Below are 25,790 nucleotides of genomic sequence, written 5' to 3' on the forward strand. Positions count from 1 at the left end.
AAATATTTGTAAAATTTAACTATCTGAAGTGTCCTACCCTGCTCTGACCTTACTATCACGTGGTTTTTCCTCCTCCATGCAGATACGGTTCCCTGACAAGTTGAAACAAAATGCTTACGACGACTGGAATAGGTACGCGAGTCTTTCGCGGGCTCTGCTGTGCCATACGAAGTTGGTTCATCAAGCTGTGCCCGTCACGAGCTTCCCGAGAGAGGGAGCGTGGCGGCGCCGCGGGCTGGCCCAGTACTCACGTGTCTACGTGGTGGAGGGAGCCCTGCGGCACGCTGGTCTGCAGCAGCGTGTTGTCCACGGCGACGGTCAGCCGGTTGCTGGCGCCGAACTTGAGCAGCCCCGTCACCGACGCCTGGAACGGCAGGTGGCCGATCTCGTGCGCCATCGCCAGTTCGCCGTTCACCCACTGTGGACACACACCCTGCTCTCAACGACAAGGCTCATTATCTTCAGAAACGTCTATAATGTAGGCTTTCATAAGAATCGTGAAATGGTGCAGAGTATCGTCGCTTGGTGCAACGAGTGGCAGCTGACGCGCAACATAAATGTAAAGCACTGCGAATAAATAGACAGGAAGACCGATTACTGTACTGGGTGGTTGTAACTGCAGTTACTCACAGAGGCCCATTCTGAGGTGTAATTATCGTAAGGCAGCGAAGCATGATATGTATTCTAATGCGAAACCAATTTGCATCGGAAAAGCCGGCCGCGGTGGCCGAGCGGTTCTAGGCGCTTCAGTCCGGAACCGCGCGATTGCTGCGGTCGCAGGTTCGAAACCTGCCTCGGGCATGGATGTGTGTGATGTCCTTAGGTTGGTTAGGTTTAAGTAGTTCTAAGTTCTAGGGGACTGATGACCTCAGATGTTAAGTCCCATAGTGCTCAGAGCCATTTGAACCATTTTTTTGCATCGGAAAAAATTAGTCCCATATTTGGCCAACAGGTGCAAATCTGGCGCTGTAAATGCAAGTAAGACATATAAATGTTTCCGTATTTAAGGTGGGCAGTAAAGGTCAAACAAGAGAGAAAGAGATAATGCTGATCTCATTATTAACTGCTCCTTGCACAGTTTGTTCAATATGAGCATTGGAGACGTCGGCGAGATGTACACAGCCAAATTTGCACCTGGAGGGCAAAGCTGTAACTAATTCTTTCCAGCGCAAATAACTTATGAATTAAACATTAGGATATCTACCAAGTTTCGTTACCATACGTTAATTACAGCTACCCTCGACCTCCGTGAGTAATTGCACTTTAATTATGACCACCCGGTAGGAGTGTGATTACACAATTGCCTAACAATTACTGGAAGCAGTCACAACCATGAAATATCTAGTAGTATGCTTACAGAGCCGTCTAAAATGGAACGACCACATAAGACCAACCACAGGTGACGCAGACGTCAGCCAGATTCATTGGAAGAATCTTCAGGAAACGTAGTCTATCAACAAAGGCGGTGGGATACGAAACCCTCGCTCGACCAATACTTTAACAGTACTCCACCGATTGGGATCCGCACTGGATAGCATTGATAAGGTAAATCCAGAAGATCCAAAGAAGATCAGCACGTTTCCTTAAATGGTGATTTATTAAGGGGAGCAGCATCATGGGGATACTCAGCCAACTCCACTTGCAGGCGCTGCAACTGAGGCAGTGCAGCAAGGTATAGTTTACTCTTAAACTTGCCAGAGCTTATGTTCTTAGAAAACTCAACCGATGTATTGCTTCATGCTGCGTGTGTCTCGCAACGAGAACATCAGGATAAAATCAGAATGTCCACATATGGATTACCAGCAGTCGTTCTTCCCGTGAACCTTTGTCGACTGGAAGAGGAGAGGGGGAGGGGTTAGTGACAAAGATACTCAAAGTTCCCTCCATTACATGCCGGCTTGCAGAGTATGGACGTAGATGTAGAAACAAGGCTCTTGTTATACGTTAAAGCTAATATCTTCCTTTCTAAGCATTCAGAATGAAATATTTCACAGCTATTTGTTAGCCACATGAAAAAAGTTTCTAGGTAAGTGGCGAATTTCGGTTTATTTATTAATTAATGTAAGGTCATTGTGTCACAACTAATTACACACTTTGTAAAACATATATGTATCTACCGCACCGCTTCGACATTTTTCTAGCTCATCTGGTTCTTACCGCGTTTATCTTAAGTTGGTAAGGGAGTGCAGTAAATTTATGGAACGTACATAGCAAATGTAACGTAAAATATATCATTACGTGACTAGTTGCGACTACACAAAGTGAGGCAGCTAACGCAGGGTACCAAATAAACGAATATATCCAGTATGAGTAACTGTATCTACGAGCGGTTGTAAGCTGAATTACAGCAGACAATGTAACAATTTCTCACGCACGAAAAAATATTTTACCCCATTTTTATTAGGTTGCTTTTTTGGCTGTCGGTCTGTTCGCTACAAATTTTGCAATTTATTTTAAAGTAACTTCCTGATGAGCTAGAGATCTGAAATTTTAAAAACAGTTCAGAACTGGATGACAATACTAACTAAATTTCGTATCTGGTGTGTGGTAGAGGGTATTTCGCGTATCACTTTCTTCTCCTCCTACTACTCCTGTTCTAGTCGTCAATGATTCGTGGGGAGGAGGATTTTTGGTAAGCCCGCGGCTCAGATTCCCTAATTTTTACCTTCACAGTCTTTTCGCGACATTATATATATTACTCAAATATGTAATACTCAAAGTTGTGTGTGTGTGTGTGTGTGTGTGTGTGTGTGTGTGTGTGTGTGTGTGAAATAAACCTGAGATTTACCACGTGTCTCTGTTGTAATGTCATCAAAAATGTTTGAAATTGATTCAACAACAATTTCACACACACACACACACACACACACACACACACACACACACACACACACACACACACGGCTATAAATAATTTCCCCTAACCCACTATAGATTGCTAGCCTTATGCAGGTAGTTCTAAAAAAATTATGATTGAGGATTTTTAATAGCTGTGAAAATACTTCTAAGATTTATAACGAAGAACGTGGGGCACATGCTGTAGATAATTGATGCATGAATATTTCACCTGCTTACTATTATCACTTGCATGCGCACCCATTTTTTTCCTTTTAAAGCCTACAAGACTGTTTCCGTAGATGATAAGAATTCACAATCAAAAATTTTCAGAACCATCCATAAGAGGTCAGCAGTCCGTATTGGACTAGGAGAAATTATTTTGTACTTTTTATTCAGTTTTAAAAACGGAGCGTATTAGTTCATTTTTATTTAAGTAATTATTAACGTTTGTAGCTGCCGAGTTTGGCAAACCTTTTAATACAACTATGGTCTTTTTTGTAGCATTGGAAAGAGCCTTAGAAGGATACTTTAACGACATAAGACGCATGGAACTTGAGCAACACTAACACGACAACAGCGCCACAAGCCATTGTCCTGCCACCGGCCGCTGTGGCCGAGCGCTTCTAGGTGCTTCAGTCTGGAACAGCGCGACCGCTACGGTCGCAGGTTCGAATCCTGCCTCGATCATGGATGTGTGTGATGTCCTCAGGTTAGTTAGGTTTAAGTAGTTTTAAGTCTAGGAGACTGATGACCTCAGATGTTAAGTCCCATAGTGCTCAGAGCCATTTGAACCATTGTCCTGCCGTCACGACATGAGGTCCAATAAACTTCGTCTCTAGTGTAATAAATGTAAATATACACGTGACTCAGGTACAGTTCTTGTGTTTATTGTTACAACTGTCGTGCTAAGAAAGTTGACTTTGCGCAATGATTCATGTTATAAAGCGATTCCAGACAGGTAACACAGCACTTCGAACTCCTCTAGTACTCGTCACAGCACAGATGTGTGTCTGTGGCGTTGCATGTCCGACGGTCGTCAGAGTTCCCTTGTAGACCTCGTGGTTTAATATTCGAGAGATGTTAAGTCTGATAGGCGTGCAGGCCAGTTTGTGTTTCCCGAACGACCGACCCAGCGAACTCCAAGTGCTGCCCAAGTCTGTAATTATCAGTGCGTAATGGGCGACACTTCCGCCCTATGTCCAAACGAATGTCTTCCAACTGCGACAGCTAGGCACTGTAGATACCTGTAGGTATTCAGGGCCACAACAGTAAAACAGGGGCCAGCGATACGGTTCTTGAAAAATGTGCACCACACGTTGACAGCTCAGGGACGTTGTTTATCCACTTCTTTCAGCGAGCGTAGGTTTTCAAGTGACCCGTAGTGACTATTGAGAAGATAGATTTTCCCACCATTTCTGAAAGAGTTTTCATCCATATACAAATTAGTGTACTGAAACGCTGCATCACTTTGAAATTTTCGTAGACACTATTCAGATTACAGGATGAAGCAATTGAATTAAAGTTTGTTCCAGCACTTGGATTCGAACCCCGGACTCCTGCTTACTAAGCAGATCCGCTGTCCATTGAAACGGATAGGGCATCTGTCTAGTAACCAGGAGACCCTCGTTTGAATTCCAGCCCTAGTACAAATTTTAATTCATTGATTCAGCCTACACCACCATCATAGGTAAAAGACAAGACTCAGTATGTCTCGGGAACATCAACTATACATAATTACTGTTCAGAGAACTATAACTGATTTTGAAAGTATCTGCCATGAAAATGTTGATGGAGCTAAATGTGGAAAGGATGAAATGCGTTACAATGAAGTATTCACAAAACACTTCTTTGTATGAATCGACACGCACATTCAAGGTACATCCTAATGACGTGTGTCTGTCTTCCCATTGCTAAAATTTTAGTTGCATTTCTGTCATGAAATGCTGTTGGCGTAACATGTTCTTCGCACTTAAAACTTACTGATTTTTTATAATGTCTACAAAGACATGTCAAACGGCTTGACACAATAGGGATACCTTCCAGCATACAACCGCACCGCTTCTCTATAACGAAAACCATATCCACTTTTTAGACTGTGGTGTTCATTGTGACTGACTGAACTGGTTCACGATAACTTATCTGTTAGTTACAACTGCATAAAATGGTTCAAATGGCTCTGAGCACTATGGGACTTAACATCTATGGTCATCAGTCCCCTGGAACTTAGAACTACTTAAACCTAACTAACCTAAGGACATCACACAACACCCAGTCATCACGAGGCAGATAAAATCCCTGACCCCGCCGGGAATCGAACCCGGGAACCCGAGCGCACAACTGCATAAAACACATTAATGACCTCAAGTGCACAGATATACACACGAACTGTAACTGACTTACGTGTCTGCTTCAGTCTGTTACAGTAGGAGAGATGTTATGGGACTTCCATATTATTTTTTATTTGGCCTTGTCGAACAAAACATTAAGCTACAACCAATGTTCATGAAGCGTAAAATGATGATCTGTGTTAAATCATAAAACACACCCACTGACATACATTTACAAGACGTACTTACAGTTCAGTGTCGGAACTCCATCTAGAATAAATGAATACAACATACACTCTCATTATACATTCATAGCCGAATACCCACTCTACGATGTGGGATCACTTTCTCTCCTCGTGGCAGGGCTCTGCTTTGCTGCTCTGTTATGTTGCTACTATTCGGTCAAGTTCCATTATTTAGTTCTACTCTAAAAAAATAAAAATTGTGTCATAACTCAGCAGCTGGAAACATTGTACACAAGTAACATTTAATTTACACATCAGACAAATCGTCAAATTGCCGGCAGTAACTTAGAGAAAACCGCCCCTCGACGTGTTGCTGCCGTTGTGGGTATACAGTAATGGGGTTGCCTCACTCTAGACATGTAATTCTCGTCGCGGTCATGGACAACTTAAGAGTCAATATCGCAACCATTGTGTTTAAAGTAACACTGTGCATAGGAGTTACATGGAACATCGCATCAGTAATTCACATTCATGTGAAGTGAATTCCGATTAACATTTACCCAATACCCATGATGTACTTACGTATCTGTGATATATCTTTCAAGCGAATTTTTCAAAAATTGACGTAATGTCCTTATTTCGTTCGATGACTTACCATACAAATTATGGTGGTAGTTGGACAGGCTACTCTTGTAACGGATGCAATCAGCTCTGAGGATGCTTGATGTTGAACCGAAACCGATCGTTTTAAAAAATTATTGCGATCAAGACGACCAGTAAAAAATCCGTTTTAAATCCAGGAAATATTAAAGAAGACTGAATACAGCGCAGCTCGCCTTATTGGATGTGGGTCCGTAGCTGGACCGGATGGAGAAGAGTACTGCCGTCTACGGAATGGAAACAACTGCCTATGCCACCAAAATACGACCGAATAATTTCGCCCTTACTCTATCGAGACCCAATGAAACGTAGTGGATGACATGCAAAGTCTGCATATTCCACTGATACTGACTCCTGTCGACAGAATCAACGCTGTACAAGATAAGTCAAAAAAAGACTTTCAGCTCTGGAATGAAATAGAAATTTATTGAGATAACTTACAGAATGGGCAGATTTGTCATTTTGTAGCAAACAACCTCAAGTTTCGCATAAAAGTGTCAAGTGCATTTTGGTTCAATGTGACTATCATTTGTGATGCGACAAACATGTTACCAATAATCAACTTCTTCCGCCACTTGTTGCAGCGAATCGGGCTTACCTTGTGCATCGGAAACGTAGATTCCATTTTTCAGGTCGGCTAATTGTTTGGTAGGGGAGAAACATACAAAATGTCTTTAATGAAACCCTAAAGACAGAAATCCAGTGGTACGTGTCTGGAAGGGAGGTGGCCATGCGATTGGCTCTTCAAGGCCAATCCGCCGATCTGGGAAAAGATTATCGAGGAAACCTCGAACTTCCGTGGAGACATAAGGTGTTGCAGCGTCTTGCTGATAGTAAAACATCCCATCTCTGTCATCTTCATCGATCTGCGGGTTTAAAAATTTATCAAACTCATCCATATACACAATACGAATGACAGTTTTCTTCATAAAGAAGAAAGGGCGGTACACTTTCAGTTTGCTACAGTCACAAAACACATTAACTTTGGGGCTTTCACAACGTGTTTCAGATTTGTGTGTGCATTTTCGCTGCCCCATATTCTACAGTTGTGGGTTAACAGATTAACTGAGAGAGTTTATGGGACCAAATGGTGAGGTCATCAGTCCCGCGATTCTGTAGCTACTCACAGAAAAAAGAGAGTCCGCTAAAGGGGTAAGGATCCAGTCAGATGAGTCAAATTATAAAACAAAGAAGTTAAAACACATACAATAAAAGGTATAAAGCGTGAGACCAAATCTAAAGACTGCAAAAAAAGAGATCTTTCCATGGGGGAGCGGTCATGGGATCCCAGACTGCGAGGACATGAAGACAGGTCCCAACCACAACCACCCTGCCCCTACTCCATGAGTAAAGCGAAAACTCATATCCAGAAATAAAAACCACTGAGGACCAGTTCAACCATCTGTGAATCATCTACTAATATTAAAATTAAGGAATCTGGAAGACTATACTCAGCAAGAAGGGCCAAAAGAAGGGGACATTCCACCAATATGTGGGATACCGTCGGTCTGGCTCCAGGACCACATTTTGGGGGTGGTTCGTTACGAAGGAGGAAACAATGGGTGAGCGTGGTATGTTCAATGCGTAGTCGGCATGAAACAGTGGGGTCCTACAGAGAGGAGTAGAAGGAAGAGCGCCAAACTGCAGTAGCTCATTGATTGTGTGGGATTTATTACTGTGACCAGCAGTGCACCAAATGTCATTCCACTTTTGGACAAAGATATCTGACGTAGATCCGTACATCTGCAGCTGGAATCATGGAAGAGATTGGGGGTAAGTATCTGCTTCTCTAGCCAAACGGTCAGCCAAGTCATTCCCTGGGATGCCTACGTGACTTGGGACCCACAGAAAGACAACAGAGCAGATGGCAGTCAAGGGCAGAGAGAAGATCATGGATAGTAGAGGCCAAAGGGTGACGAGAGTAGCATTGGTCGATAGCCTGCAGGCTATTGTTGAGTCGGTACAAATTAAAACTGTGGAGGGAGGCCTGAGAAACATAATTGAGGGCTCTTTGAATGGCTAAAAGCGCTGCTGTGAACACACTGCATGATACCGGAAATAAATGGTGTTCTTCGCCAGTAGGAGACGTGAAAGCATATCCCATCTTATCTACTGCCTTAGAACCATCACTGTAGAAGATGGTGGCACCCTGAAACTCTGCAAGGATGGCACATACAAGACGCCAGAAGACCATGGGATCGACAGGGACCTTAGAACCCTGGAATAGGTCGGTCCCAATCCAAGGTCTAGGCACCATCCAAGAGGGCTATGGGAGGAAATACATAGGGTGCATTCCAGAGAGGGGAGATGGGCATCCTGACCTAAGGAAGTGAGATGCATGCCAACCGGCAACACCATCCATGGGCGGTTGTCAGGAGGGAGACATCCCTCGTTTGCTAAGACATGGTGCACAGGATGATCAAGGAATTGGCGAATAACGATTGTGTAAGAAACCGTATTTGTAGAGGAAGAGTCCCCATTTCTGCGAGTAGCCTGTCAACAGGACTGGGGCAAAAGGTACCAATAGCCAGATGCACACCCTGCAATGATGAACAGGGTCAAGTATTTGCAGAGTGGGGGGAGCTGCTGAGCCATAAAACTGACTGCCATAATCAAGTCTGCACAAGACCAGAGCATGGTGAAGATGGAGAAGAATGGTATGGTCAGCACCCCAAGACGTGTGGACCAGGAGGTAGAGAGCATTAAGCTTCCACATACATGCAGTCTTAGGTGGTGAATATGGGGCAGTCACGTCAGCTTTTTATCAAAAATAAGGCCCAAGAAACGAGACTGTTACAACATTTAGGAGCTGGTCGCCTAAATAAAGTTCTGGATCGGGGAGTACTGTGGGTCGTCGACAAAAATGCATAACTCGCGTTTTGGAGGGGTAAAACTTTAAGCCATGGGAGATGGTGGAGGCCCCTCAGATGGCGACTTGAAGCCGGCCTTCAGCAGGTGCTATCGAGTGGGAGCTGCACCGGATGCAAAAATCGTCGACGTACGATGACGTGGTGAACACAGGCCCAACAGAGGTTGCAAGCCCATTGATGGCTATGAGGAAAAGTGTGACACTTACCATACAACTCTATGGAATACCGTTCTCCCGAATCCGAGAGACGCTGACTCAAGAGCAAACTCGAACCCAGAAGATCTGGCGGGATAAAAACTCGTGGAAAAAAGTGGGAAGGGGACACGGAAACCCCAGTCATGGAGGGTAACTAAAATTTTATGGTGCCAAGTCGTGTTGTATATCTTATGTACGTAGATCAAAGAAGACTGCGACAAAGTGCCGGGGTTAGTAAAATGTCGGATTGCTGTTTCCAATCTGAGTGTATGGTCAGTTGGAGGCCGTCTTTCTCGGAAACCACACTGATGTGGGACAAAAGGCCCTGAGATTCGAGTACCCAACATTGAAGCTAACCATCCTCTCTAGCAGTTTACAAAGTACCTTCGTCAGGCTAATCGGGCGGTAGCTGTCGAGAGACGTTGGGTTCTTCCTGGGTTTAAGGACAGTGGTTACTATACTTACTAGCCATTGCCATGGGAAATCACCCGTGAGCCAAATGCGGTTGAAGACCCTAAGGAAATGTTTCCTCTGGGGAACGTCCAAGTATTGGGTCATCTGTTTGTGGATGATATCCGGGCCTGTGGCCGTGGCACGTGAAGAGGTAAGAGTGTGCTAGTATTCCCTTCAATGAAGGGTTCATTATGGGGTTCAGTGGGCGCGGATTGAAGCAGTGGGGGTCTGTTCAACTCGTTGTTTCTGCCGGTGAAAAGTAGTCTATGCCATAGCAAAGTATGTCGCGAGAAGTTCTGCATGGCCCAATGGGTAAGTGCACAGAGCCCCTTGAAGGATGAGGCCCTCGACAGTTGATTGTCGCAAGCAGCCCAGAAGGCTACGGTGCTTGGATCAAACCTTTGATGAGGAGGCATACGTCACCAGGGAGGAAACAGCTCTCCCAGCATTCCTGTTTACTTAATAAGGTAACGAGCCTTAGCATGTAGATGCTTAAAAGTGGAGGAGGTCGGTTTGTAAAGGGTGTCGTTTAAATCGTTGCAGCGCCCGTCGGCGGTCCTGGGCAGCGACTGCTAATCCTTGGTCCACCACGGTACCGGTCGCCGACGAGGAGGACCTGTGGATAGGGGGACAGCAGTGCCAGCAGCATAAAGTGTAGTGGCAGAGATGCAATTCGAGAGTGAGGTGTCTAAGTGCAAAGCAGACGCATATAAAGGCCAATTGGCCCTGCGGAATGCCCAACGTTGGGGCCTGTTTGCCTGGAGGCAGCAGGGGAGAGATAGAATCACCAGAAAGTAGTCACTATCAAAGATCGTCATGGGATGACCAGTGTAGGGAAGTCATGGGAGCAGGGAGGAGATCATGAGATCGATTGCAGTGAAGGTGGCATGAGTGGCATTGAAGTGGGTTCAGTGGGTGGTGGGCATTGAAGTTCCCAAGGAGGAGGAATGGGTGTGGGAGTTGCTGTATTAAGGTAAACAGTTCAACATAAGGAAGTGGCCTACCTGGAGTGAGGTAGACATTGCAAATGGTGATTGCCACAGTCATTTACACTCCAACCACTATTGCTTCCATGTTGGTAAATAGGGGACTCCAGTCACTAATGACATCGGAGCGAACCAAAGTGCAGACGCCGCCAGATGCTACCCCAGGACCGGCAGGATTCCGACAGAACGCCCGATAACCACGGACTGTTGGAGAGTGATTATTTTAAGTGCATTTCTTGAAGATCAAGACAGAATGCTGAACAGGGATGAGCAGAGAGGATGGCTGATGAACGTTTTCCAAAACAACTGCTATATTATATCCCTATGACAAGATTAGACATTGACTGGTCTAGTGCATGAGGAAGATGAAGAAAAGACGAAGAATGATAAGTGGCAGTCGGCAGATCCGAAAAGACTCGAGACACCACTCAGAAAGGAAGAGAAGCTAGAGTCTTAGCATCGTCGACGTCGATATAATTCGACACGAACTGTTAGCTAACTGCCCGAGGTGTTGGGAATGGACATCGGCTGTAAATAACAAATGTGTGATCTATGTCTATATGATCTGGACTAACCACAGAAAATCTATCAATATGGATGGATAGGAATATGAACCCCACTTCTCTTTAAAATTTAACTCAGTGCTATAACTGTTGGAGAATCCCGCTCGATGGAAAATGAATTCAGAAGGAGGAGTGGGCAAGGGACTTCAGGCACTTTACAGTGTCGGTAGCTGCAACTGTTAGTGCAAGAAAGCTGCGCCAGCACTTACCACTTGGGCTACGTAGTGTACGCTGCCGAAGCGCAGCCATACGCGGATGTTGGGCGACTGCCAGGAGCGCGGCACGAAGAAGCGCCGGTCGTACCAGACCAGCCCCACGTGGTCGCGCACCTCCTTCAGCTGCGTCACGTCGTTGTAGCTGGCCGGTACCGGCATCATCATCACTTCTCCTGTCTGGAAATTCCGCAACGTCGCATGCATTAAAAAAAGAATCAAATTGACACCCCACTCTGATTACTCGAAGGGGCTTATCCCAGACGCTAGACACTTCAGAGACTGAGGAAGGTTAACAACGAAGGGAGCACAACCCTTGACACACCGACGGAAATGTAAAGTATCGTATCAGGAAGACCTTGACCGAACGCTACTGAACACACTCCGTTATTTCCTTACCTGTGCCATACGTTTGTTAAATTTTCGTCCTTCTGCTGGTTTCTTTTCTGTACAGAGAAAAGGCATACCTACAGAGCAAAAATGAGGCAGTACTTGATCAGTATTGGCCGTATGTTACTTGAACTTTTCACGTGGAGATCAAAAGCACTGTGCTCAGAGGACATATACCTGCACATTGTCTCCATCTTTCGGACTCAGCGAAAGATCACCTCTTTGGCACCGGCACGAGGGACGTGGGAACGTCATGCCAACAGATCGCTGCAGTCCAACGAATTCAGAACGAGTGGTGATGAGGTTGACTCTGGACGATGGTATGGCAACAGGAACAGGCACGGGTCCTCCCAAATGGACTGCATCACGAGAAGATCGTACGATTATTCGACTAGCTCTGATGCATGCACGAATGAGAACAGCTGATATCTGAGCAGAGGTAACAGGCAGTGTGTTACCACGAACCGTCAGGAACAGAGTACTGGAAGCTGGGTTGAGATCTCGAGTTGCCATGCATCTTCCACCGCTGACATCGTATGACATACGACACAGACCTGCGTGTTGCAATGTCAGAGTTAATTGGGACATACGTATAATGGCATTTTTTCGTGTTCAGAAATGAGTGTAGAATCTGTTTGTGACTGTCATATCAACGCTAATATGTATCTAGACGAGAATCGTTAGAGGAAACTGCCATTATCCGATCGCTTCTCAAATCAGGTCGCTTCTCTCTTCAGCTCCGGGAATCATGATGTGGAATGTGACAAAAGGACTGATCTAGTAATTGGTGAAAGGAGGTTGAAAGCCCACCGATATGTGGCAAGAGCTGCGAATCTTGTTGCCATACTCTTCATGACCAGGTCACAAAATTACACATTTTAGCAGGATAATGTAATAATGTAAGACGCCACACTGCCGTTCACACCACGAGATCCTTGAGGAATGTACCAGTCAGTCCTGCCCAGCCTCCTACTTTGTCGCCTACAGAGCATGCCTGGGATGAAACGGGAGGACGTACACACTCATACCAATCTCCATCTATCAATATTCGTGGATTTACATGTGTTTTGGGCACGGCAAAAAGGTGAAGATGGTACTCAGAGGTTGTTTGCTTTCGGGCTGCAGTGAATACAAGAGCGGATTAGTGCCTGCGGGTTTCACACCTCGCACTCATGTTGACGATTGACATCAGTTCTGAATGAAATAGAAATTTAATCATTCATTGCCCGTTATGTGATGAGTGTCTCTACAAAATCTAATAAATACCAGTCTGGTGCTGGGTGGTGTAACACTTTCCATTTCCGTCAGTGTGTGTAGAGTGATTTATAAGTCTACGTGGAAGTGACTATAACTACTGTGAGCTTGATGCTAGTGCCCCCCCCCCCCCCCCCCCCCCGCTGTCGAAACAAACACTATAAATGAATACTGTGTGTATTGAAAGAAACAGTTATTTTAGGAGTAGTGATAAGTATCTTTCGAAAGTCAAACAGCCACTTAAATTCAAAATTCAATTTCTTTTGCCGTCGAATGACTCAATAGGATTCTTGTATCTGAAGTCTTGTCACTATGGAAACACTTAGATGGAAATTTTTCTTTGGGCCAAAAGCGTTCATGAAGTTTTATTCCCTCAAAAGTAATCTTATTGATTTTCATGAGTTCTCGTAAAAGTATACAGACTTTCTTGAAGAGGTTTCTCAGGGACTGGCACGAGTCACAATTCTTATATAATTCGCCTAAATTACCTACTATTACAATAGTTTTTGATATGTGGTCACATCAGGAAAATGATGAAAAACAGTGTGAATGTTTACACTAGGTGTATTCAAAAAGTAACAGGAATTTATATTTTCTGTAATGAATTTTATTTATATATCTACATCAATGTTATCCCCTTCACAACAGTCATCATTAGATACACATTACGCCATCGTTTAGTCCAGTCACCGAAACACTGCTGGACTATCTTTGGGGCATTTTTTAGCTTTCTCAGCGATGTGTTTTTAATCTTGTCTGTGCTTTTAAAACACTGGCCTTTTAAGGTTTTCGTTATTTTTGGGAACAGAAAGAAGCCACAGGGGCACAGGTTTGGCGTGTATGTAGTCTGGGGCATTTTGTAGTGTTGATTTTGGCCAAAAGTTGATGAACAAGCAACTAAGTGTGATAACAGATGCATTATTGTGGGGCAAAGCCATCGACCTTTTTCGCCGCATATCCGTCCGTTTCTTCCGGATTGATACTCACAAGCGGCATTAGACCTGTAAGTAGTACTCCTTATTAAGCGTTCGAACTTTGACATGAACTCAGGATTAACTGCGCCGGTAAATCGAAGGACATATTGATCCTAGCTTCCACATTTGACAGCACTTGACGAGCTATTTTTGGTCTTGGCGATCCAAAATGCTTCCAGTGGGAAGACTGACAAGAGGAAAAACCTCAGACACTGCCAAGCGATTCGGCTAACATTTTGTGGGTCGTTTGCATAGAGCTTAAAATGAAAGACTATAATATGTTAGCTCAAAAATCCTCAGTTTTTGAGAAATCCGTCCCTGAAGTGTGACAGGTTCACACTTCATGGCATTAACGTGTAACTGTAAATTGAACATCGTCGATCGTAATGGGGTCCATAAACTCATATTTTTCTAGAAATCTAGGAAAGAAACTGTTTAGACTGCTGTCTACGTTCCCACATGGTAAACGCTGCTCGACGAAAGCACCGCTTGGGTAGTTCCAGAAGAGGAAATACTTTTAAAGGTAAACGAATGTTTTCCGCCGAATATTCGAAAGGAACGGTGTAGTTCCGCGAAGATTGCATTCATTAGATGTTCTTGGTGCCGCCAGAAAATTTGCTTCGGATGTTTACATGACGAGTACTATCCACCTAGTTGTTGGAAGAAAAGTGTGAACATTTAACACAGTGCGTGAAAGAGCTATTGTAGAGCTATCAGAATGAAAATCTTCTGAAGATACGTTTTGTAAACTGAATTTGCCTATTTACAGGATTTTGAACAAGTGACAAACATTTTTTAAGGAATCAGCTAAATGATTTGCCCCTTCTATACTCCGAAGACCAAATTACCCGTTAGGTATTATAAACACAGGAATACTGTAGGCAACAATTTTCCAGGCGCTGTGATGGAATATTGCGCCTTCAACGAATGCGTTATTTCTGTAAACTACCGACTGCGACAAGGATTCGTTTTTCTCCCTTATGCGCTAACATACGTCGAAAGCTTGTCTTCGCAGCAGTCTAACTCGGAATTGTTTTCATATGACAAGGCTCAAAATTTTACTTCTTTACTAATCCAGTCGTCCAAGAAATTTATTTCCCTTCCTTGTTATTGTTCCTTATTAATTTACTCACCTTACAAACACACTATTCCTACCGGTTTAAATGCGGAAAGAAACACGAATTAAAAAACTGCAGCCGGCCGCTGTGGTCGAGCGGTTCTAAGCACTTCAGTCCGGAACCGCGCAACTGCTACGGTCGCAGGTTCGAATCCTGCCTCAGGCATGGATGTGTGTGATGTCCTTAGGTTAGTTAGGTTTAAGTAGTCCTAAGTTCTAGGGGACTGATGACCTCAGATGTTAAGTCCCATAGTGCTCAGATCCATTTTTGAAAAAACTGCTGAATGCATCGGGCAGTTAGGTTCTCCGCTTCCCAGCCATATGGTCTAGTCGCATCGCTAGCGGCGCTTTCGACAAGTAGCGTTCACGTAATGGGCACATAAGCGGCAGTAGTAAACGTTTCTTTCCTCGGTTTCTGGGAAAATAAGCATTTGCGGACCCCATAAACAACGAATGATTACGATGAATGCTCCGTTTGCTATTACGTATTGATGCCATGAATTTTATGTCGATGGCATGTCGTGAACTTCTCGTTTTGTTAAAATCGAACGCTTGTTGAGCCAAACTATATTCATTTTAAGTTGTACATTAGAGACCTGCGAAATATGAACGGAATCGGTTGGCCGTGTCTGGGTCCTTCACTTATGGGCCTTAATATTTCTACATCACATCCATAAACCCATGTTCCATCACCTGTTATAGCACGTTTCGTAAGTTCTGCATCGCTGTTGACTTCATGTAGCGATTCCTCAGCAACTTGCCTTCGGCGGTGTTTTTGTCAGAAATTTAACAGTTTTGGAAAAACTTTGCTGTCATGTTTCTTAACCAAATTAAAAAAAATACATTTCCTGGGACACAGATATGCCAGCATCATCAGCAGCTTCTCTGTTTGTGATTGGGCGATCGTTCACTATTATTTCTTTCACTTTCTTCACGATAACATGGGCTGCTGATGTCCTGAGGCAATTAGGGCGCTCGTCATGTTCAACGTCTTCAAGGCCGGCTTCGAAATGCTTATACCACTCGTAAACCTTTGTTTTAGTCATAGACTCAGCAAAAGTAATATTTACCATTTCTATAACTTTGTTATACTTTATTCCGTTACTACACCAAAATTTAGTGCAGATTCTCTGATGCATTTTCACAGAAATGAATAATATAATTACCTGACCGGATATGCCGATCTGTGAACTTTGCTGTTTACGATTTTGTGACAATTCGTTATTTGGCCATCATAGCAATACAGAGAACATGTTTACTAGTTTCAGCCGCTTGAAAGGTCCACATCAGATCTGAAAACTGTTACAAGATTACAAGTCAGAAATACTGCGAACCAAAATATCATTGACCAGAAATAATTACGCAAAAGCTATGAAGAGTTCATCGCAGAATACAAACATGCTGGGCTCGTGATGACTGGGTGTTGTGTGATGTCCTTAGTTTAGTTAGGTTTAAGTAGTTCTAAGTTCTAGAGGACTGATGACAGATGTTAAGTCCCATAGTGCTCAGAGCCATTTGAGCCAAACATGCTGTGTCTAAATCGAGGAAATAAGTAAGATGTTTTGTCATCCTTGTGTTAACATCCGTAACGAAATGTCTCTGTAAAACAAAAGAAATTTACATGGATAAGATCGAAAACAAATGGCACGAAACTACGTGCAACAAATTTATAGCGAGCAAGTACCTTACAGTCATATTTACAACCTACGTATGTGAAACAGTGCACGAGAATCTTTGTCGTATATACAGCAGTCGCGCCTGAGCACAAAGACAGTCAAAGTTACCTGGATCAAAACAGTAAACAGACTGACTGACACTTTGTACATGGGCTCACGGGTTTCTCTGATGACATACGATAAGGATGCTTATACACTGTTTCACATTCGTATGTCGCAAATATGAGCGTACGGCATGTTTTTCACAGTAAATTTGTTGCACGTAGTTTCGTACCAATGGATTTGATCTTACCCATGTAAATTTATTTTGTTTTACAGTGACACTTCCTTATGTATGTTGACTCTGTAATGACAAAGTTTCTTACTTATTCTCTTGATTTGAGAACCGCATGTTGTGTCTTGGAATGTAGTGTTCAGATTTTGCATAATTATCTCTGGTCAGAGCTACTATTCTCCGAAATATTTCTGGCTTGTAACCTTACAACAGTTTCCAGATACAAAGATGACCATTTAAGCGGTTGAAACTAGTAGACTACGTTTTTATTTTGCGATCTTGGCCAAAGCAAGGTTTTCTAGGAAATGTGCGACAGTCAGAATAAGTAACCGCCGAAACTAAAAAGCATTTGTAACCTTTGATGCAGCTTACAACAGACTAAATATCCGATAGTAGATACTTTTAAACGTTTTACCAACACAACGAGGAAACCGAGTAAATTTGGCTAATATACTACTGGCCATTAAAATTGCAACACCAAGAAGAAATGCAGATGATAAACGGGTATTCATTGCACAAATATATTACACTAGAACTGACATGTGATTACATTTTCACGCAATTTGGGTGCATAGACCCTGACAAATCAGTACCCAGAACAACCACCTCTGGCCGTAATAACGGCCTTGATACGTCTGGGCATTGAGTCATACAGAGCTTGGATGGCGTGTACAGGTACAGCTGTCCATGCAGCTTCAACACGATACCACAGTTCATCTAGAGTAGTGACGGGCGTATTGTGACGAGCCAGTTGCTCAGCCACCATTGACCAGACGTTTTCAGTTGGAGAGAGATCTGGAGAATGTGCTGGCCAGGGCAGCAGTCGAACATTTTCTGTATCCACAAAGGCCCGTACAGGACCTGAAACATGCGGTCGTGCATTATCCTGCTGAAATGTATAGTTTCGCAGGGATCGAATGAAGGTTAGAGCCACGGGTCGTAACACATGTGAAATGTTCAAAGTGCCGTCAATGCGAACAAGAGGTGACCGAGACGTGTAACCAATGGCACCCCATACCTTCACGTCGGGTGGTACGCCAGTATGGCGATGATGAATACACGCTTCCAATGTGCGTTCACCGCGATGTCGCCAAACACGGATGCGACCATCATGATGCTATGAACAGAAGCTGGATTCATCCGGAAAAATGACGTTTTGCCATTCGTGCACCCAGGTTCGTCGAGTAAACCATCGCAGGCGCTCCTGTGTGTGATGCAGCGTCAAGGGTAACCGCAGCCATCGTCTCCGAGCCGATAGTTCATGCTGCCGCAAACGTCGTCGAACTGTTCGTGCAGATGGTCGTTGTCTTGCAAACGTCCCCATCTGTTGATCGAGACGTGGCTGCATGATCCGTTACAGCCATTCGGATAAGATGCCTGTCATTTCGACTGCTAGTGATACGAGGCCATTGGGATCCAGCACGGCGTTCCGTATTACGCCCCTGAACCCACCGATTCTATGTTCTGCTAACAGTCATTGGATTTCGACCAACGCGAGCAGCAATGTCGCGATACGATAAACCGCAATCGCGATGGGCTATAATCCGACCTTTATCAAAGTCGGAAATGTGATGGTACGCATTTTTCCTCCTTACGCGAGGCATCACAACAACCTTTCACCAGGCAACGCCGGTCAACTGCTGTTTGTGTATGAGAAATCGGTTGGAAACTTTCCTCATGTCAGCACGTTTAGGTATCACCACTGGCGCCAACGTTGTGTGAATGCTCGGAAAAGCTCATCATTTGCATATCACAGCATCATCTTGCTGTCGGTTAAATTTCGCGTCTGTAGCACGCTATCTTCGTGGTGTAGCAATTTTAATGGCCAGTAGTGTACAACAATACAACACTTGAAATTACAAGATTGCCGTTACTTTCCGAACACACCTCGTAGAATTTAATTTACTAGTTTTTTTCTTGGTATGTGCTGTATCCGTGGGCAGAATGGGGAAAGAGGAAAGCAATATTTCCAAGAGGCACCAACCCGGTTTGGGAATTGTGTATGTGGACACGTGGACACTGATTTGGCAGTATTCTCACGCGTTTCGGTACAAAGCACAACTAGGGAGGCGAGTTGAGTAGTTACTCACGGAGCGCAGGTCGTGCTCGTACCAGCGCTCCCAGTAGCCCTGCAGGTTGTCGGAGAGCCGGAAGTCCCAGACGCCGTCGAGGGAGCGCACCTCGCGGGACTCGGACTCCCTGGGGTAGAGCATGCCGCCCAGAGACACCTCGCCGCGGGTCGCCGACAGCACCACGGCCACCACCAGCATCGCCGTCACCACAGACATGCTGCCTGCAACGAGACGAGTTCACTGCCATCTCACTAACTAGCAAGCGACTGCAAACCTAGTGATCATCTAGCAAATAGAAACTACCACCAAATAACGCTCTAACAGTCTCTACCAAACACAACAGAGGAGCACTTCCGCATGCAAAAAAACAATAAAGTTAGTTTTACACGATTACACAATACTATGCAATGTTTCCAGCATTTAGTGAATTTTACAAAGACACTTCTGTAAACAGTGTGTATGAAACATTCTCAGTGATCCAACAAAGACAGTTGTTTCTCAACTCATCCCCCTTCCGCCCCCCGCCCCCCTCCCCCACACACACACAGTGGCGTAATTTTTTCCAAATATCGTTTTCGTAAATTAAAACCTATGTATAAACATGTGCCACTGTTACTCTTGCAACAGTATTTAAAATAACAATTTTCTGTTGTTGTGGTCTTCAGTCCTGAGACTGGTTTGATGCAGCTCTCCATGCTACTCTATCCTGTGCAAGCTTCTTCATCTCCCAGTACGTACTGCAGCCTACATCCTTCTGAATCTGCTTAGTGTATTCATCTCTTGGTCTCCCTCTATGATTTTTACCCTCCACGCGTCCCTCCAATACTAAATTGGTGATCCCTTGATGCCTCAGAACATGTCCTACCAACCGATCCCTTCTTCTAGTCAAGTTGTGCCACAAACTCCTCTTCCCCCCTATTCTATTCAATACCTCCTCATTAGTCATGTGATCTACCCATCTAATCTTCAGCATTCTTCTGTAGCACCACATTTAGAAAGCTTCTGTTCTCTACTTGTGTAAACTATTTATCGTCCATGTTTCATTTCCATACATGGCTACACTCCATACAAATACTTTCGGAAATGATTTCCTGACAAATCTATACTCGATGTTAACAAATTTCTGTTCTTCAGAAACGCTTTTCCTGCCATTGCCAGTCTACATTTTATATCCTCTCTACTTCGACCATCATCGGTTATTTTGCTCCCCAAATAGCAAAACACCTTTACTACTTCAAGTGTCTCATTTCCTAATCTAATTCCCTCAGCATCACCCGACTTAATTCGACTACATTCCATTATCCTCGTTTTGCTTTTATTGATGTTCATCTTATATCCTTCTTTCAAGACACTGTCCATTCCGAAAATTTATTCGGCTTCTTTGGAGACGACACGCTGTCAAGCCGTAAAAAAGAGGTAAAAGCAGGCTACAGGACAAATCAATCTTCTCTATTAATGTAGCTCCAGGTGAGCAATCAAAACAAAGTAAGAATATCTTATTGTTTTAGACCGAAATAGACAAACAATGATTAACATTGAATACAATTTTCTTACAGAAACAAATCTATAGTCACTGAAGACTTTTGAGTAAATGGACAAAGAAATACATTGTATTTTGCGAAAGGAGGATTTTAAAAATTCACATTTAATTCATGAGCACTAAAAAACAAATAGGAGCTTCCAAACCCAAAATGATGATAATTTACTACTTCTTATTGCCTATCTGGCTTTAACTACCTTTATTTATTGCCGAAGGTATTAACTACTGTATATGTTGAGGAACCGACTTGAAAAAGATGACAGCTTTAAAATTAACAGAACATATATGATAGTGGGTGTTTACGATCGGCACGATTTAGATGCTGGGAATTTTAGTAGTTAATGTTGTGTCTTCTTTTAAATACCTACATGCAATTACAGCTAAGTTTGGAAATAGTGTATAATATGTGAAAAGTAAGATTGGACTAGGGGAACGTGTTACTCGACATCAGTCCTTTGCAGTAATAACTTCACAAACGAAACGAGAATGTATTGTATTTAAAACAATAGTAGAAATAATATGTATACGTGGATCAGAAGTGTAGGAAATAAAAAGGAGAAATCAAGCTCAACCACTAGCCACGGAAACAGAAGTGGTGCTGTTATGCATAGTGCGCTCAACAGCGAGGTCATCAGCGCTCTTACTAAAGTAATTGGAGGCTTTTTATCGTAGAAAGTACACACCAAACACACACACACACACACACACACACACACACACACACACACACACTCTCTCTCTCTCTCTCTCTCTCTCTCTCTCTCTCTCTCTCTATCTATCTCTCTATCTCTATCTCTCTCTCTCTCTCTCATTCGCACTCACACTTTTACGCAGAAGACCAAAAGACGTACGCCTCAAGTCAGTTTAGAGCTGAAATACACTGACTATAGCTGCATAATGTGTCCGCCCCTGGTAGCTGAGTGGTGAAACGAAGATTCGCACCAAAGTTAAAATTATTGTCAGAGGAGGAATACTATGAACACGGTGTTCGTGAAACAAAGAAAGCTCTTGATGAGCTCAGAGGATACTGCTCAAGTCTGGAGTGTGATACGTGGAAGACAGTTCTCAAACTGAAAAATCCAGTGAGATTTGCAGAATTCATGAAAGGAGACTCACATTTAAGTGCTGATCAAATGGTTCAATATGAAGTAGAATCCAGACATTCTATTGTCGACTATGACTACTCTGATGAAGAGGAAGAAGACTGACATTTGCTCTGAAGGGCAGCAAATATGTATTGGTTACTAATGTAATTACTTGGGAGAAATTGATGACTGTGCCAAAAAACTGAATAATTATTTTTATTCTTGGCAATGGTCATTGTACCATTGTAGTAATTATAATCTCTGTGAGATGTGTGTTTTTAGAACTTCAGATTTTGAATTTTTGAGAATTGATTAGTGTCTTTATGATTCAGAATGATTTTAATAAAAATTATGTGATAAAGTAAAAAAAATAGTGGTCAGCTCGACGGAATGTCATACCTAACGGGCCGGGTTCGATTCCCGGCTGCGTCGGAGATTTTCTACGCTCAGGAACTGGGTGTTGCGTTGTCCTTATCATCATTTAATCCCCATCGACACGCAAGTCGCCGAAGTGGCGTCAACTCGAAAGACTTGCACCAGGCAAACGATCACCAGACGGGAGGCCCTAGCCACACGGCATTTACATTTTTTACTGCATAATGTGCGCTAACTGTCTTTCATGTTAGCGTTGCTGGCTTGTGCTGCTTTCCTGCTTGGTTGTTTGGCACTCACACACTAGTACGACAGAGTATCCTTATCTCCCCTACTGAATGATATGGTTGAATGGGCGTGATAATATTTTGTGTGAATACGACCCTGATTTTTAATTATTGATAAAACACTAGTGCAAGCGACGGGTAACAAGACACACAAAACCAACACACTCCGTAAGGGGGACTGTAAGCGATAGCATTTTCTCAGGCCTATGCCCACATTCCTATAGGGTTATCAAGAAAGGAGAGGGAGATTGCTAGTTGATTTAGCATTATTTACTAATGTAATGAAGGGGTTCTTATTCTTACAATTATGGAGCTCTCGGAGACGAGAGATAATGATCTAAAAATTCCAATTTTTTAGGTGACTGAAATTTTATTTCAGATTTAGATGTTATAATTGAAGATAATCTAGAATCACTGCCCATATATTATCTGAGCTGACAAGTATTGAAATAACTGATTGGTCTCGTATTATCAGATGTTCAATGGTCACACTATAGGGAAGCTGAAGGGAATTATTATCGCACACCAGGGCGGCACAACCCTTCCATGCATCGCCACGCTGAAGCACACCGCGAAGCACTACGTGAAATGCCGCTACTACACAAATTAATGCACAAGCAGGACCGCACAATGCTGTTAAGTTGCCCACAGACATGCTTGAGCACACAATTTTCAAATACTCAAGAAACGAGCCCCAGAAAGAAGTTGGTTCGCGAACTGTGTCTACCACGATGTACCGCATTTCACATCTTACCTTCTTCCAGACGGAGCGTCTCCGCAGTGCGTCCTCTCCTCAGCACGTCCCGGCTACCAGTCTAACCGCCACGCTGCCGACCGACCACCCCGGCCGTTGTTCGAACTGCCACGTTCCTACTGGCTGAAGGCCAACCTCCACCCTCTGTTATCTTCAGAACCGACCTTTCTGAAGTGCCTCAAGCAATCCCTGCCTTTAGTGTTTAGCTTCCCTAATTTCTCTTTTAAGAAGCCTACCAGATCTACTGACAATCCTTTTATACAGCCCTTCACCTTTCGAAGCCCAACACATCCACACAGCATGTCCTCATACGTACTGTAAAGGTACAGAGAGGGCGAGGAAGTGTGACACATTGAAAAGTAATCGGAAAAAAAGCTTGGTTGCCTTCTACGAGGGTATTTCGTAAAGTAAAGATACACCGTACGCCAGAGGGACAGAAGAGTTTTGGCGAGCAAATTGGCAACACTGGTGTTAACCTTGAACCGTTAGCTTTTTCCACGCGGTCGTTCGGCAGTTGAACGTTGCTCCTGGTTGGAGTAGGTCGTCTTTAAAATGGCTGCGCCGATTCAGAATCCCGCCAAATGCGAAGTGCACTCCGTCATACGTTTTCTTCATGCAAAAGGTCAGCGAGCAGCGGATATTTACAAAGAAATTGTTTCTGTTTATGGGAACATTATGAATCGACAAAATGTAACGAAATGGTGTCGTCATTTCTCTGAAGGTAGGACCGATGTTCATGACGAACAGGTCGGCCACCTGTGATCTCTGATGCCCTTCTTTGGAGAACGGAGGAAGCAATTCGTGCGAATAGACGTCTCACATTGAAAGAATTGCTTCAGATCATACCGAACGTGTCAATGACAACTCTTTATGACGTTGTGACTGTCAAGTTAGAGTACAGGAAATTGTGTGCGCGCTGGGTTCCAAAACTGTTAACGGAAGAACACAAAAAGAAAAGGATGGGCTTTGCACTCAACTTCCTCACACGCTATGCTGAAGCAGCGGATGAGTTCCTTGCTCACATTGTGACAGGTGACGAGACGTGGATTTATCACCATACACCTGAATCCAAGCAACAATCAATGCAATGGCGCCATTCGAATTCACCAAAAGCCACGAAATGCAAAACGTCGATTTCAGCGAAGAAAATTCTGTTGTTTGGGACTGACAAGGCATTCTTCTGTTGGAATTTATGCCTCCTTGAACGACAATTAATGCTGCTGCATATTGCCAGACTTTGAAACGTCTTCGAAGGGCAATTGAAAACAAACGCAGGGGAATGCTGACAAGTGGAGTCCGCTTGCTTCATGACAACGCTCGGCCTCACACAGCGCTCGCAACCAAAGCACTACTCAAACAATTCAAATGGGACGTATTGGACCATCCACCATACAGCCCGGACCTTGCGCCCACCGACTTCCATGTCTTCCGTTACCTGAAGTCACATCTTGGTGGAAAATCATTCCACGACGATGAAGAGATCAAAGATGAAGTTGAAATGTGGTTCCGACAACAGGCGGCAACCTTCTATGACTATGGGATACAAATGCTTGTGCACTGACTTAACAAATGTTGGGATTACGGAGGTGATTATGTCGAAAAATAACAAATAATCCAGTTAATAAGATGTAACTGACGTTTTCTAAATAAATGTTCTATTTAAGGACTGTGAGCCATTGTATCTTTACTTTTCGAAATGCCCTCATACATGTCCATTAGCTGGGTTATTTCTGAAACGTACTCACAGTACCACTTCAATAACAGCTAAAATAATTTAACATATAACCTTCCCTGGTTGGGGAATGTGAAAAGAAAAGACGAAGCAATCACCCTGAAAACACTTAAAATCTTCTGCTTAGTAAGCTTTTTAGTCACAGAAATGGATTAGTAGAGATTAAGTGCTGAAATCTCATGATTTAGGCCACTTCAGAAAGGAAGAAATTATCTAAATGATGTAAATGGAAGGAAACATGCTACTGAGAAGAAGAGATATTACGTTAATGTCAAAGACGGTATGGAGGTGGAAACCTCAGGGGGCCGCGCGATTAGCCGATCGGTCTAAGGCGCTGCAGTCGTGGACTGTGCGGCTGGTCCCGGCGGAGGTGTGAGTCCTCCCTCGGGCATGTGTGTGTGTGTGTGTGTGTGTGTGTGTGTGTGTGTGTGTGTGTGTGTGTGTGTGTGTGTGTCCTTAGCGTGAAATAACCGCAGATATCAACGTAGGACGTACGATGAACGTATCCGTTAGGTCAGTGCGGACTATGGCAGTGGACGACCGATGCAAGTGCCTTTGGTACAGCACGACGTCGCCTGCAGCGCCTCTCCCGGGCTCGTGACCATATCGGACTCTAGGTGACTGGAAAACCGTGGCCTGGTCAGATGAGTGCCGATTACAGTTGGTAATAGCTGATGGTAGGCTTCGAGTGTGGCGCAGATCCCACGAAGCCATAGAACCAAGTTGTTAACAAGATACTGTGCTAGCTGGTGGTGGTTTCCGTAATGGTGTAAGCTGTGTTTACAAGGAATTGACTGAGCTCTCTGGATTTTCGGCTACTTGAAGACCATTTGCAGCCATTCATGGACATCATCTTCCCAAAAATCGCTGCAATTTGCATGGATGACAATATGCCATGTCTGCAGGCCGCAGTTGTTCGCTATCTGTTTGAAGAACGTTGCCGGCCGGTGTGGCAGAGCGGTTCTAGGCGCTTCA

The 25,790-nt window shown here is 43.9% G+C and overlaps 1 protein-coding gene across 2 annotated transcripts in view; it reads right to left on the reverse strand.

Annotated features, from left to right (window-relative positions):
- Positions 1-25,790, reverse strand: part of LOC126190545 (beta-glucuronidase-like) — a 349,553-nt gene that overhangs the window by 63,972 nt on the left and 259,791 nt on the right. For both annotated transcript variants that reach the window (XM_049931029.1, XM_049931028.1), the window contains exons 2-4: positions 19,064-19,266; positions 11,286-11,468; positions 252-418 (exon numbers count right to left, since the gene is read on the reverse strand). In XM_049931029.1, coding sequence (XP_049786986.1) covers positions 252-418; positions 11,286-11,468; positions 19,064-19,261 — 548 coding nt within the window. In that variant the 5' untranslated portion in view covers positions 19,262-19,266. The remainder of the gene's footprint in view (positions 1-251; positions 419-11,285; positions 11,469-19,063; positions 19,267-25,790) is intronic.

The sequence above is a fragment of the Schistocerca cancellata genome, chromosome 1, assembly GCF_023864275.1.
Source record: "Schistocerca cancellata isolate TAMUIC-IGC-003103 chromosome 1, iqSchCanc2.1, whole genome shotgun sequence".
NCBI lineage: Eukaryota > Metazoa > Arthropoda > Insecta > Orthoptera > Acrididae > Schistocerca > Schistocerca cancellata.